This window comes from Manacus candei, unplaced genomic scaffold (assembly GCF_025592945.1).
Source record: "Manacus candei isolate 608988 ecotype Guabito, Panama unplaced genomic scaffold, ASM2559294v1 h1tg000069l, whole genome shotgun sequence".
In the NCBI taxonomy this organism is placed as follows: Eukaryota; Metazoa; Chordata; class Aves; order Passeriformes; family Pipridae; genus Manacus; species Manacus candei.
Genome location: NW_026138117.1, coordinates 6723788 through 6739259, shown reverse-complemented (window position 1 = coordinate 6739259; position 15472 = coordinate 6723788). Strand labels below are relative to the sequence as shown.

General features: G+C 39.0%; 1 protein-coding gene across 4 annotated transcripts in view; it reads right to left on the bottom strand.

Moving 5' to 3' along the window:
- NCK2 (NCK adaptor protein 2) overlaps window positions 1–15472 on the bottom strand; it is an 85353-nt gene that overhangs the window by 4429 nt on the left and 65452 nt on the right. For all 4 annotated transcript variants that reach the window (XM_051806885.1, XM_051806886.1, XM_051806888.1 and 1 more), the window contains one exon: window positions 7517–8238. In XM_051806885.1, the coding sequence (XP_051662845.1) occupies window positions 7517–8238 (722 nt within the window). The remainder of the gene's footprint in view (window positions 1–7516; window positions 8239–15472) is intronic.

The window sequence follows — 15472 nt, the reverse complement described above, 5'->3', positions numbered from 1 at the left end:
GCTAAACAAAACCCACAAGGGACCATCTGGCATCGCCTTAGGAAACACCCCGAGCACAGCTGTGGCACTGCAGAGGACAAAGCAGGGGACTCAGGAGCCCTTGCACATTACTGCTGTCACCAGACTTTGGCTCACAAAACCAAAGCCATCGAGTCCTCTACGCTGCATTTGCAGGGGTCAGATACACACTGAGTACACACCCAAACAAGCTGTAGGACAGCATTTTCTCAGGCATGCTGTCCTTGATTCTGCAATAATGTGTGTCTGCCCTACACATCTCTCATGTTCTGCCTTATCCAAAAATCTCATCCCTTGTATCTCCCCCCTTACCTGTTTTAGTTCTAATGCTTTCTCTGCCTTCCCTCTGACTCCATGTGACCTGCTCACAGCAAACAAAGCTCCTGTGTGCCTGTTGATCTGGCTCTGGTCCAACTCCCCAGACTCGCACCTTGGCTTTGTTCAGCAGCTCTTCCCCTCTTATACTGCTCAAGGCAGCAGCAAGCTCCTCATATCTTTGGACTAACCCTCTTCTACATTCCAGATCAACAAGCATCACTTCTTTAAAAAAATTTTATGTAACACCTGTAGGAAAATTACTTCTTCCACCTATAACCCAGTGTCACCAGGCCTCGACTGGGTCAGTGTAGGTTCTGTCAGGAAGGCTTCCTCTGGCATTGAGCAGCTACTGGTTCAAAATAGACAGAACACTCTCCATGTCTGCCAAGAGGAGAGGACTGGGGAGGGTGGGGGAAAGTGATGGAAAGAAATGTGCATAAGAACATTTGGGATTTCCAATGCTCCACCCAAGATATGTTTTATGCCCTGTCATCCATCCCTAAGTCCAAGTTTGAAAACTGCTATTTTAAGCCAGCTATCTCTGATATTAAACTCCTACCTCAGGAGCATCACAAACAAGCCTGCACAGAGCTCACACCAAGACTGGCCTATTTTCAGCACCTACCCCACTGGATTAAAGTTAACCCAGCTGTACCAACACTGTGCTGTGGTTAAGGCCTCAAATACAGTGTGGACAAACCCTCCAGCGGCCATAACCACATAGGCCTAGGACCTGATCCAGTGGGCACCTCCATAGCCCCAGGCAGAAGCCATTAAACAGTAACAAAGCACAGGCCTGCACAAATGAAGTTCTGCAGAAGGTCTGGGACTCTGGGCTCACAGAAAAGAAATTTAGGGCATGGGCTCCAGGCAGCATGCTGATCACTGTGCTCTGAACACAGGCTGCCAGGCAGGTCTGTAGGGTCTCTCCAAGGACAGCACTGAGGGTGGCACTTACAGCAGACTAGTTGTTTAGGATTCAAAAAACAAGAACAACTCTTGCTGACTAAGTTCTGCTGATTCCACGGGTGATGTCTACGCCAAACAAAAACGAGTAACCAAAAGGTCCTCATTTAAAACAGAAGAATTTACAAATGGGAAGTTCATAATCTGAATGAAACATTTTTTTGTTGCTTTAGGAACAGGGAAAGAAGTTATGACAAAAGTTTAAAAATAAGTGAAATAGTCACTTTGCACTCAGCAAGGTTTCAATGTTTTCTGACAAACCAATTGTTTTCAGCACGTCAAAGTTATGAGCTTCCAAAGCTCCTTTTATCTGTTAAGGATCATTATCTTTAGATCTTTAGAAAGGATGTGCTAATGACACACAGAGGAATAGCTCTTGGACCTCTGATCTACTGTCCTACAACCCAGGTACTGGCCAGACTTAGATCTTTACAAAGTGATCTACACAATACACTAAATACTATTCCTGCCATTTTAATTATAACTTTAATGAATGAACATTCTCCTGAACTATTGCCTACTCTCCCCAGCCCTGGAGCTGCTAATTAGATTGATACATAAATAGAAGACATTATCATGACTTATTTTCTGTAGAATATGTTACAAAGTTTATTCTTTTCATGATCTGATTTAATTAAAAAAAATCTTTAAAAAGCGGAAGGGCTGATCTAACTCTTTTGAGAGTCAGCATCCGGTGCAAGGAGATGGAAGAGCTTGAACAGCTGTTGCAAAAATCCTGAAACCCTTTACTGGTCTCAGAGTAGTAACTTCTACAGGATTGAAGTATGAACAGCAAAAGCAATTGGACTTGTATCTGTTTTTATTTTGGTTCCTTCCCACCCTAACAAACACAAAAAATTATTAAAAAGACAATTAAAAAAATCTCTAAATAAACTATTGCTCTTAACATTGCCAATTCAAACTATGCTGGTTTGATGCAGTTTAAATTGGTTCCCTGCTGACCTCCTTGGATTTACTTCAAGTCTGTTTATTTCATTTTCTGTTTAAGCTATTTTGTTTCAACTGCTGGCCAGTTTTTCTTCCTTTTTCATCTTAAATTAATTACTACATTTGGATGTTTACACACTAACTTTTCCAGGAATAAAAGACATACACTAAATAAAGGCACATCAGAAGTAATCATTAATCCCTGAAATCTATAGAAGAGCTGACGATTCTGCAACAGATTTACAGAGCATAGCTTTGTGACAGGGAACCTGTGAATATTTCTGCACCATCATAAATGGAAAGACCTAAACCTGAAGTTAAATCAATTCCTAAAAGAGAAAATTAAAGATTAGCTGTAACACACCTGCAGCCCTGCAGTCCAGGTGCAGTACTATTTTGAATTGTTTCCAATTCCTTTATTTTAACTCTCGCCTATAACTAAGATGACCATAAGCTAGCTGGTGCCTACAGCATGTGGAAAACAACAGGTAGGAAGATGTTCCTTTAATTTTATTTCTTTGGTCAGGAACTTCATTATCTGTTAAAAAAATCCCCCCAAAACCCAACTGAAAAGTCTATCATGAAAACAAGTTAGAAAGCAATGTAAGAGCGAGAACAAGTTAAACAGGAGAGTTCCCTCTTTACAATCTCTATTTGAGATTTAAACAATAATTTTGTCATAAATGGCAAGGTTGTGACAAATAGCTCCCCCTGAAAGCCTTTTACTGATTCTATACCTTATTTCAAATTTTTTCTTTCAGTCCAGTTCCATTTGGCAATGCCCTTTCTCCAAGAAAGATATTCTCATGCACTTATTCCTCAAACTACTCTAGACCCTTTGAGCTCACATCTGTGAGCTCGCATCTCTGAGCCTGCCCTGGGGCTCCACAACTCTTACCACTTCCACACCCAGGTTTTTCCTCACTTCTCCTCCTCAGTCACCCAGACAAAAAACCCAAGTCACAGCCCAAAGATCTAAGGTCAGTCTGGAAAGAGCCATCTGGATCTGGGAGGGTTAATTCCTTTTTCTACCCCTTTTACCTCATTTGGACATAACCAAATACTCTTCTCCCCCCTATGTAATGTTTGCCATGTTCTGAAATCATTCTTACACAGGTCAGAAACATGAATTGGTTCCATCGATCTTCAAATATAGCTCTAATAAGATTTCCGTTCTTCCATTTAAAATAAACCACTAGGATATTTCCTTATGCTGGTTTTCAAAAAAAACCACAACTTTCTCCTCGTGTCCACTGCACTCATCAATCACTGCATGTCACAGAACACGACCAATTTTCGGTTTTTAAACAGTTGTCACATTTCACTGCTTCTATCCAACAGTTGCAGGATTAAAACCGCAGGAAAATATGGGACCATGAATGCTACAGAATTAGCACCTCAGAAGAACATACAAACTCTCAACCTATGCCTCTTCCCTCTATTATCACTATTGCTGGAAAAAGAACACAGGAGTTAAATATGATCTCAAAGAACTGACACAAATCCAGTCACACCCACGATCCTCAGTATCCTCTTAATACACCAACAATTGTCAGTGCCATCTTAAAACTATACCCTGAAACTCCATTTAGGATGGGGTACTATTATTTGATAGCTGTGATGCTACCAGTAGAAGGTAGCCATTACTTCCTAATGAATAATTGCTCCTGAAATCATCAAAAAATTTGCATAGATCATTCGTGCTAATAAACAGAACTACTCTGAGAAAAATAACACCTTCTCTGCTTCATGAGAAGACCTAATAGGACTACGAAGCACTGGTGTTTGTCTAATCACTAGTTTTGCACCCACCCACAGCAGAGGGCAAGGGGCCCACAAGTTCTGACAGAAGCTCCCTTTGAAGCCTAAGGGTGTCTGCAGCCAAGGTTCTGCTCAGAAGCTAGAGCTGACATACTACTGCTTCCTGTTAGCTACAGCACTAGCAAGCATACTTGTTTCCCAGGGTGAATCTGAACAAAACAATCCTCTTCTACCCAAATTTGCTTCTCTACTTAGTGAAATCTGAGATCTTCAAAGCATGATGATCACCTACCCAGCCCAGGCCACCAGTGTCAGCCAAGACCTGTTTGCCTTGTGTTAGGAACTACACAGAGAGAACAAAAATCTGACCGCTGAAGAGCCTGCAATTCAAAACAGGTAAGAAGGTGCTGTACAGAGACTGCATAGGTTAAATCTACATTTTTTGTCGAAGAGTGCTACTTAAACAAGACTATAAATTTCATCCACTTAGCAACCTGCAAAGAAAGAACAAATCAAGCAGTATTTCTAACTAGGCATGTGCCAGTTCTTTTAGATCTCCAAAACTAAGGTGACATTACCTAGGTGTAACAGATGCAAAAACGTTATCAGTAGGTAACTGTGCCTGTTACATAAACCATGGGCTTAAATGGTTCAAGCAAGTTTATGGTTCTAATAATAGTATTTCGTAATTAATGAAGATTATCAGGCTCCTAGCTAACTTACAGAGTTCATCTCAGGATATTCTCCACCACAGCAGCATCCCTCAGATGTAAGTGTAACTGAAGAGAATATTTTTGGCTAAAGGAATCTAGCTGTGAGACAAACATCTGGTAAGTTAAACCTAGAGAAACATTGTAAAATCTTGCAACTACTAACACTTAAAATGGAAAAACATGACAGTCTCATCAAGAGAATACAGAATAATACAAACCTTCCTCTATACAAGAAGAGCTTTCCATAACTCAATAATAAGAGCAAAACTCAAAAAAATCCAAGGAAAACTTTTATACAGATGAATTTTTGTAACTATGGTGATGGAAGGCTATAGAAAACCCTAAAAGAGGTCAAAAATCAGACACAGAATTAACAGAATGATTCACAGTTTTATCTATGGGCTTGCATCCATAGCTTTAATATGTGGGTTCACAACACAGTGTAATGGGAAGTGCTGTCTGGTGGAAAGAGCAAACCGGAGAGCTGACAACTTGGCTCTGTTCAGTCTGGTCTCTCTAATCAAGGTCTTTTGTTTGGATTGTGCAGACACTCCTGGTGACTTTAAGCCACAGCATGAACACCCTCTGTAGTCATGCATGTGAAACACAGCAACTTTCAGGAATTTATGGGTTATTACTAAACTCTTCCTTCATTCCATACATAATAAGCTTGAAATAGATTTTTTATGATCTTTTTCTCAATGCTATCAAGTATGCCCATTCACTTATATCATTCCTGGCACTTCAGGGAAAAAACTAGCAATCCCCAATGTTTTATAATTCTCATACATAAACAAACTACATGATGGTATGACAATAAAGATCACAGCAGACAAAAGTTTGAGATGCAGTAAATTATTCCTTCAAACCTAATAAAAACTAAAACTCTCAAATAGTACTAAGACAAAGGGGGCATTTACATGCATAACTACAGTTTTCTCATTGCTAAAACAACCCCCAAATACAGGATTTGCAAGACCTGATCAAGAGTAGAAAAATCAGGAAAAAAGGTAAGTTCCCCAATTCGGCATGTTTTTTTTTTTTTCTGTGGGTGTGCAAAAAACTTGCTGTAATATGAATAGAGTAAATCTTCTGGGATTCCAGTAAGTGTGAGATACCGGAAACAGTTTGAAGACCACATTCTGAATTAATCTTTTTGCATTCCACAAGCAATGATCTCTCCAGCAACAATGCAGGTAGCAAATTTGAAACTGCTTTGAATACAAGCATTCAGCATCATGACATCATATTAAACTAAAAGGTTATTGTGTTCTAGCATTTAGTGTTATGACGTCATATTAAACTAAAAGGTGTTTTTTCAAGGAAATTCATCTACTCCAGAGATAAGAGGTAGACTCCTAAGAGCAAAAAAAACCAAGCCATGGTGGTCACTGTTTTTTAAGTAATGTATTTCAAACTGTTCTTCTGGTACTTTCCCAAAAGGCAGAAGAAAGTTGATAGCTACAGTCTCAAGGTAAATCACAATGCAGCATCCAGATCTGAAAGTGAGTTTCTACCTGCTGGACAGACACACCAAGAATACACAGCATCCAGTATTCTGCCTGCCCCTATCAGATAGGATGCTGCCTTGGAGAGACAGCTGAACCACTGTAATTTAATGACTACCATAATCCTCCAATGACTTTCTACATTTTAGAAGACTGTATGTCCCAAATCAGTCTTTTCTTCTGTTGACTAAACAGCCTCTGTAAGTCAGTCATGATTTCTAAATTTCTATTTTTCTTCCTGTCCTCCTCTGGCCTATTTTTATTTAATCATTATTTTTCTTCCTGTTCTGCTGTGGTTTATTTGCATTTGCCTTTATTTAGTGATTACAATTAAGCAGAAATAGGAATTCAATGACACAGAGTTTCAAAGAAAGGGTAGCTTGATAGCTATCATGTCTTCTGCAGAACAAATTTGTCAAGGAGAGATGCCTGAAATTTAAGCAGGCAATACTGTAGTCAGATAAAAATATCTGAGATTGTTACAGAATTGTACTTTGTCAATTTTGTCAATTATACATATGATGTAAGATTAAAATCTGTCATCTTTTCAAAATCACAGTCAAGGGATAATTAAATTTTGAGTGCTTTAACTGTGAATTCTCTGGCCTCAGCACACATTGAAGTCCTTTCAGATGAATTTTAAATTTGAACTTTCAGAATTACAGTGAACCATAATCAGTATTAGTTATATCCCTCTGATGCCATCACGGCTCAATTTACAAGGCATATGAGTTGCTGACTTGACCCTCCCTGTTGTATATCATAATCTTACCTAGATACAATAATAACTTTACCTTATTAAAACCTAAGTGATCTAAGTAGATCAGAAATACATTAAAATGGGACTTCAACCAATAAAGAATCTATGTAGTTATTCAATTAAAAGAACAAAATGGACCAATCCAAAGACTATTTGAAATTAGCTTTAAGATCAAATTAATGACCAAATTTTCTATTGGTTAGAATTATTTTATCTTGTAGCACTGTAAATTTGAGGATTGCATGAGAAACACAAGAAAAGTCAATTGGAAACTTGAAAATTTACTTGCTTGTCCAGTAATTAAAAAAAACCCTGGATAATACAGACCACAGCTGCGAAATTTCAGTGTAAATGCCACTGCACTTCACTAACAGACTGATTCTCACAAGCAGTAAGTGTATTGGTTGGTAGCTCTGAAAACTTGTTTGCTTCTTTAAGGGTGAAAAGACAGGGGATCTATTCACTGCCATGCTGGTACCCCACGCATGGGGGATTACAAACCTGCTGGGCTGAGCACCACTTACCGAAGATTCACTGTCTCTAACAAGGAAATCTCCTTCCACTCCCCTTTCGTTCAGGGCACATTCTGCTTGGTGTCGGGTAACGTTCCCGTAATACCATTCTCTTCCAGCAAACCGTCCTGTAGAAGATGGTCCCGTGTAGCTTATCTGAGGTGGATGAGAAGTGTTAATGGTAGGACCATCACTAATGATTACTACATAGTTTTTAGGAACAAGACCAATTTGCCCTCTGGAATTTTTACATTTCCACCATTCTGGGTCATTTTCAGGCTTTTCAATGACTTCCATCGTTTCCCCTTTTTCAAAGTTGAGCTCTTCTTCTGTGACGGAGCTGAATGGATACAGTGTCTGAACAATGTGGAGTACTTTGGTGCCCTGGCCGTTACTCATGGAAGCGCCTTTCCTTAGGCTGAGAAAGCTGGGTGAATCTGCAGTTGCCTCCTCAACCTCCTCTACCACATAGTTCGAAGGAAACCAGCCGATCTGTCCGTTGTAGCTACCTCTCCACCAGCCGTCGCTGCACTTCTCCATGACAATCACTCGTGATCCTTTAACAAGGGACAGTTCATCCTCCCTCTCTGCAACATAGGCAAATTTCACGTAGGCTGGAATGTTAAGATCGTAAATCCGGTCGGCGCTGCTGCCGTTGGATGGGTATTCCGCGTCTGTGCTGGGAGTGGGTGAGGCATCTCTCGCACTTGTCTTTCTCTTGGTTTTTCCCAAGCCTGTAAACGACAGAAATGTAAAGTGGTCACTTGGAATGCTTGTCCCCAGACTGCAAACACTGGATTTGGTGACATGCTGCTCCATCACTTCAACAACACTGCTAAATGGAGATCGCTTCTGTAACACTATGTAGTCAGGAAATAGCAACACCTCTAAGAGATTCTCATTAACATCCAGCTGATGCACCATTAGGTAAGGAGTAATTTGTGTTACAATGACTTCTATTCTCTTCTCAGAAGTAACAGAGTTTAAACACACTTAAACACACTGGTTTCTTCCCCACGAGAAAAGCTAGTCACTGAGACGTCCAGCCAAATGACCATACCCTTTAATTTTAGAGATGACTTTAATTTGGTTCAAACAACAAGTGAAAGAAAATCTATGAAAATTAGCAAGCACAGAAATAAAAACAAAAGTTTGTCTGCAGATTATGTTTTGCTCTCTTTGTTCTTCAGGCAGTCCCCTAGCAGGCACAGCTGCATCTCCTTTCAACTGCAAGCCCCCCTCTGAAATCCACACCTCTTTCATCTACGTTTCGTCATGTACTATAACAGCGTAAACCTGATGGTGAGGAAGACAATTTGCATATGTTTCCCTATAATCTGTAAATTCTGATGTACTGTCACAGCTTTATGGTGTGAAATACAAAGCACAGAAGTAGCAACATTAAACACGCGATTTTCTTTTCTTAATTAGAGGAACCATGCTAATGACTGTTCAAATATGGAAGAAAAACTGCACAACACAGTGTATTTTCAATCTTTTGCAGCAAGGACTGCTTTAGCCCATATATAAACAAAACAATAAAGGGAACAAGCAGCCTTCTCCTGTAAAATTTGCTTATAAAAGTTCTGAAAACAAAAGTCTCAGTATAGCACAAACCAAGCAACACCCAAAATGTCACACATGGGGCAGAAAGCAAAACCAATACTGAAATAGGAGCATTTGTACTTTTCTCCATGGTCCTAGAGCCCAGCTGGCAGGTGAGATACTTAGCTGAGACACAAGAGCGCACACACCAATTATGGAAGATTGAATGGAAGGAAAATAAAAAAAAGGTACTTTGGTTTTGTTTCTTCAAATCATCTGAAATAAGGAGATTCATGGTATTTCATTTTTAACAATTCAGTACTATTAAATCTCACCACTCCACTGCCAAAATGTGTGTTTTAATATATATGGATATATATGTACTTGCATATACTATGAGCATCTTCAGCAAAGCTGTTTATTCAACACAAAACTTCTTTGCTTATTTCACAGGCTTATCTGTACAGCACAGACAAACAGTACACACACAACCATGCAGAGATCGTTGACCAGAAGGGTTAAATACATTAATTAATACAGTCTTATGGTCTCAGAAGATGGCAGAAAATTCTGATCATCCTAAAGTGTTTCCTGACCTGCCCCAGCAGCTCCTTGCTTCCTGCTGGAGCCTGCTACATCCTAATGTCATTCTAACTACATCATTTCAGCCGAGAGTCGGCAGCTGCACTTTCAGGCAAAATGAGGGAAAGCAGCTTATTGTACTAGGGGAGACAATCACAGGAAAAGAGTGTCCAAGCGAGCACTAATCGGAAGCTGGTTGGGCTCTGATCTCTGCCAAGACTGGAAATTTTTATCAGTTTAGAGATCATTTTAACCAAAAGACAAGAATGTATCAGAACTAATGAGCATTAAATTACAGTGATATAAACAAACACAACTTAAGGGTTGTTCTGTCAAGAAAGGGGGGAAATTACTTGTTGTAACTTCATGGAAAACAAGCTGCTATATTTCAATAAATTCACTCTACATAAAGCCCTCCACTGAGACTGAACCTTGCAGATTAAAAGCTAAGGCTTTTATATGCTCTCTAATGAATATATGCAGCACCACTTCTTGGAATCACAGCAGAAGAACTAATAAAACATAAAACCCCCAGTAGATGATGAAGTAGCTGACCAGGAGAAAACTAGCTGAAAATCAGAGCACAGAGATAACTGTGAGAGATGGGGATGCAGTGTGATAAGAGAATGCCATAAACTGAATTATCTGGAGAAAAAAAAGTTGATAAACAGGTGAAAAAACCAAGTTTCTAAAAAAACCCTCTGGAGTCTGATAAAGGTGTCTAAACATTTATCAAAAGGTTATAATTCAAGCACTTTCTTTCACTTGAAGTTTCATAAATTTCATCTTTTTTCACAAACCTTCCAATTGTGCATGTGACATTTCAAATGTTCCTTCCTATCCTCCCTGTTCAACACAAATCATTACAACTTTAGGAACACAGAAATTAGAAACTTCACTGGGTTTTTTTACCAATAAAGGCAGCTGGAGCTCTTCATTTTAAGCTTAACATTTCATGTGAACAAACTTTTTAAGGCTGACAGCATGGTAATGATTAACCTTTTGCAACAGCAGCGAGCACTAAAGAGTATGTTTCCACTTGGTTTGACCAAAGTAACTACCTATGCAGAAACTTAGCTGCAGTCAAGCACAGTGAAAGGCATGTTAATTATCTAACAATCATTTTTTCTGTGAGGTTACAATACTCATAACTGCGTCTATGACTGAAGAGGAAACAAGTTGTTCCATGAGCAGAATGAAGGAAATCTGTTCCTGTTTTTCTCCTTATACCTCCTGCCGCACTATTCCTCCTCTGCCTCCTCCATCTCCTGCAGGATTTAAAATAAGCCCCCCTACCATATGACTGCCTTCACATCTCCAGGTCTTTCTCATATCTCCAGTTCCTTACTGCCATCTCCAAACTGCCCTCAAAGCATAATTCACCTCCCCTGGTGCTGCCCTCCTCCCTACCTTTGCTGGGCTGGCCAGCCAAGCACAATGCCTGGCACACTGTTGCCTTTCAGTCCTGCCTGGACTGAGTAAAGATCTGGGATTGTTCTGGCTTCTCCTCCAGTGAGGGAAACCAGCAGTGTGCCTCCCAGGCACAGAGTTGGAGAAAACTAGTTAGTTTATCTCTGCCAGTCTGTCAAGTTTGCCTAAAATTGGCTGAGTTATCAAGGGTGGACAGATGGACGGACGATGACAGCTGACTGTGACAGCATGACTAGTGTAAGCTTCATTTCCTTAGGAAACAAGTCTAAAAATATAATTTAATAGGAGAGCTGGTCACAGCTAAGCAAGAATAAAGTTCGGATTATCATAAACTTTGTATATGCAGTTATGACAAAACTCACAACTCCATTAAAAAACAAAAGTACAGTCTACATGAGTCAGCTCTAAAAAGAGTAAACACCATCATTACTCACTACGAACAGAAACGTTCACTTACTAATATTTGCAAGGGTATCCCTATTCTTATGTCCGAATGGAACGAAATCCAACTACAGAATTTCATGGAAAACAAAACATTCAAGCACTTTGGGAGTCATATTCAGAAAATTCAAATATATTTGCGATTGCAGTCATAATTTTGGCATTTTTTATTATCTTTGTTCTAATGAAAACTTACCTACTAGTGAAATACAACTGTATTTTTCCCATTCTGACTCATTGGTTACAGTTCACCTGAAGCCATAATCCTTTGTAACACAAATAGTTGTCAAGAAGGAGAAACCTAAAGCAAGAGATCAGCTTTGAAGTGAAGGGAAAAGGGTGGGAGCAAAAAAAGTATTGCAAAGCAGCAGAAAGCCTGTTTTATGTTACTGCAATTCATAGGAAGTAACACTGTTCACAGTCTACAAGTAATCTACAATAAACTAGTTCATTTTCACTCTTGGCAAACATGTCGCCAAGTGATATAAACATGTTTAATTTTTAGGCTGATAAATTGCTGAGATAAAGAAAGAATCAACTAGTTAGCATCATTTCCAGAGAAGGGATCCACTCTGAACCCTCCTTTTCTCTGCACTGAAAGAAATCCTCTGGCCCCAAGTTTAGTCCTAGGGAATTCAGAAACATGCCAGTTGCATCACTGTGTTCCCGCTTCCTTTCCTAGCTCAGTGGTGGCTCTAAAGAATAGCTTATTTTTTGAGCAGCAGGCTGAAGACCAGTTTCCTATGAATTTGCTTCCTGTCTCTTAAGTTTCCATTGTGCAAGGCCCAGCTTAGCACCCTTTCGTTACCATCTTGTCCCTGCAATGGCCTTCCCATTGTACCCATAAGGTCCTCCAGCTCCCACCTCTCCCAGTGCCCTCTCCCCACAGTGCTTCCAGCCTTCCCATCTCGTGCTCCTTAGACTTCTCTCGGAAACGTCTTGAGCACCCCCAAACCTCAAAGTGGTGGAATTTCCTTCTGGTTGCTCTTCTTTGGCCTGATGCTGAGGTAGTGCTACTTCCCCTACCCCCGCCTGTGCCTCCTGCCATGCTGGTCACACTCCTGACTCAAAGCTTGGCCACCTGTCAGACAGCACAGGTGTCGTGACTGCTCAGACTTCTCCTGATAAAAATAAAAGGTTTTCCCTCTCTCTCTCTCCTGCTTCCAGTGAAGGTATCGAAACAAGGCTGCATAGCTATGATCTTTATGAAAATTTGTTCATAGGACAAACAAATCTAGTTATCTTTAAAACATTATGTTAATACATACTTTAAGAAATACATACATAACACTTGTATAGAGGGATTTTTTTGCCACTAGTACAAATTTCGATTCCATTTGCTAACTATGGTCTAATATTCTATACTATCTTTAGTTGAAAAAGCCTATTTACAAAAGATAAAATTTCCTTATTTTAGGAAGGCTCATTTGATGAGTCTTTCCATGTTCCTGTGAAGTGGTGTCCTTGCCTGAAACTGGTAAGTGACTATATTTTGTATTTTAACTGCTCTTGCTCATCCCCAGAAGAGACTCACTGATGTGGTTGTATAATAAATTTCTGCAGCCTTATCAGTATTCAAAGTTATTTTTTTTAAGTTCTGATTAAGAATAACATAAACTAAACATGAAGGTGTTTGCAGTCAAATTGTCTAGCAACCTCTTCCCAAGACTGCTCTCTAAATTTGTAACATCTTGTATGTAGCTAAACTTTAAGCAGACTAAATACAGCTGCATTTCTTTCCAAAGGGATTTTAATTCGATCTGATACTTTAGATTACAGAAGGTGAGAGAATGGAAAAGTCAGTATACAAAAAAGATCATGCAATACCAGAAGCCAAATTCTGAAAAATAGTTGGTAAGTGAAACTAGTGTCATCTGAATTCTCCCAATCTATCTTTTCTAAAACCTTCTCTGAATTTAAGAGCAAATATTTTCAGCAGCTTACCTACGCATCAAATTCACAGAGGGGAAAAAAAAAAGCCCTTTCAGAAAAATGTTGCAATATAAACAAACTGTATTCCTTTGAGAAATCATAAATGCAACACTGAATTTCCAGAGCAGAATTCCGCACTTCAGAATTCAATGAAAAAGGCCATACCACTAAATATGATAGATACAACTCCCTAAGAAGCTTCCAACAAATTCTTATTCAAATATTAGGAGCAATTAAGGAAGGACATCTTCCTCCAAAAGAGACCTTTGAACTATAAAATCTACAGCAAAAGCAACAACAAAAGTGTCTCAAAACAGCTGAGTTCTTGGAAACTACTTCCTCTTTAAGGGACTAGAGTTCTATAAAATGGTGTCCTTCAAATATCCTCTATCAGTGTTGGAGATGTCAGTTTAAAGACTAAATAAGCAGCTGGAAATGTGAGAATGAATGCTGCTGAATAAAGCTGTTAGCTCTCTCCATAGCAATTAGAAAATGAACTTTTTGTACATTTTCATCTCTTACTATATTTACATATCTTAATAGATTCTTTTTCATAACAAGTCAGAACTGATTTTTGTATCATGTATTCAACCTTTTATGTTTGAAATTAGTTTTCCATCAGCTATTGTACATTATTACAAAGCTATAAATTGTCAAAAAATTAACTTGAGCAAGGTAAGGGTCATCAAATAGATATCTTGAATTAATAGTGCATCAAATACTGACAGGTACTTTCTTTCGTAGTCTATTTAGAAAAACAACAAGCTTTTACTCAATTAAAAACGAAATTACACTTTATCAGTTAGTCAAAACACAGGATCTGATACTAGAGTTGAAAAGGACACATGTACAGCCAAACTCAAATGTGTGTAAAAAGTGGTGTATTTAATTTTTACCTCTCTAAACTGAATTCTGTAGATGTTTTATTTTTTTTTAATTCTCCAGAAACTGACAGGTGATGTTCTGCCCATTTGGAATGGTGGGTAGGGTTAGCCAAGATCCCTGCCTTCCTGCCAGCCCCCAAGTTGCCCACACCAGCTATGCCCTCCCCAAACAGACTTGCTCTGTATTTAGGTTAGTACCCAAAAACCAATCCAGGACGTACAGTTTTATGATAAGCTGACTAACTGGCATGATTTTAGTGAGTTGAATGCAATGCCAGGCTGATTTTGGTGGGTCAGCAGGACCACCGTGGTGCCCCTGGGCCTGGACCACAGTGCTGGGGTTGTTCTTTCAAGGGGCAGAGCACCTCCCTCCTTCCATGGGTAACGCCCTCACCCAACTTCCCTGTTCACACTCAAAGGCAACGCCTTTCAGCATGATGCTCAACTTCAGCACTCGAGTTCACAGCTATCAGCTATCAAACTAACATATAAAAACAAAGGTATTGAAAAGAGGAGGAAAAAGGGAGAAAATTCTGGGAGATGGTTCCTTCAGCTTCTGCCTGAAATCTTATCCATCCTGCCACAACCCTCACACAGTCTGTCAAAGTATAGGTTTTAAACAGAACATGAATGAGTATTTGAAAATCTATTTCTGGAAAAAGAAGAATTTAAAAAAGGAACTTTCATTGGCAATATGAATTACCCAGTAATTGAATTGTTTTATATTACTGGCCATTCTTCTCTGAATTAAAAAACAAAACAAGAAACCAAAAACAACAAAAACCCCCACAACCTTCCCACCCAAATCGACAGTTACCTGTAAATTTTTTTATAGAAATTTTACTGCATTTCAATACATGTACCCTCCCTCTAGAGTAAAATTCTTTTAGCTATACAATTTGCTTTATGGTTAAAAAAACCCCCCAAAATCATAGAAGTCACCATGAAGAGCATGAGCACAGTGTATTTTTTAATGGAAATATTTTCATTTTAATCAGTTTTTTAAAATAATAGGTTTTGTTCTTTAAAAATAACCTTATCAAAATTTAAATTGACACAAAGCACTCCAGAGTGCTGAAAAATTTAGCATTATTATAATCTATTAAAATAACAACTTCCATTAAACAGCCAAAACATTGAAGTAAAACAAGTT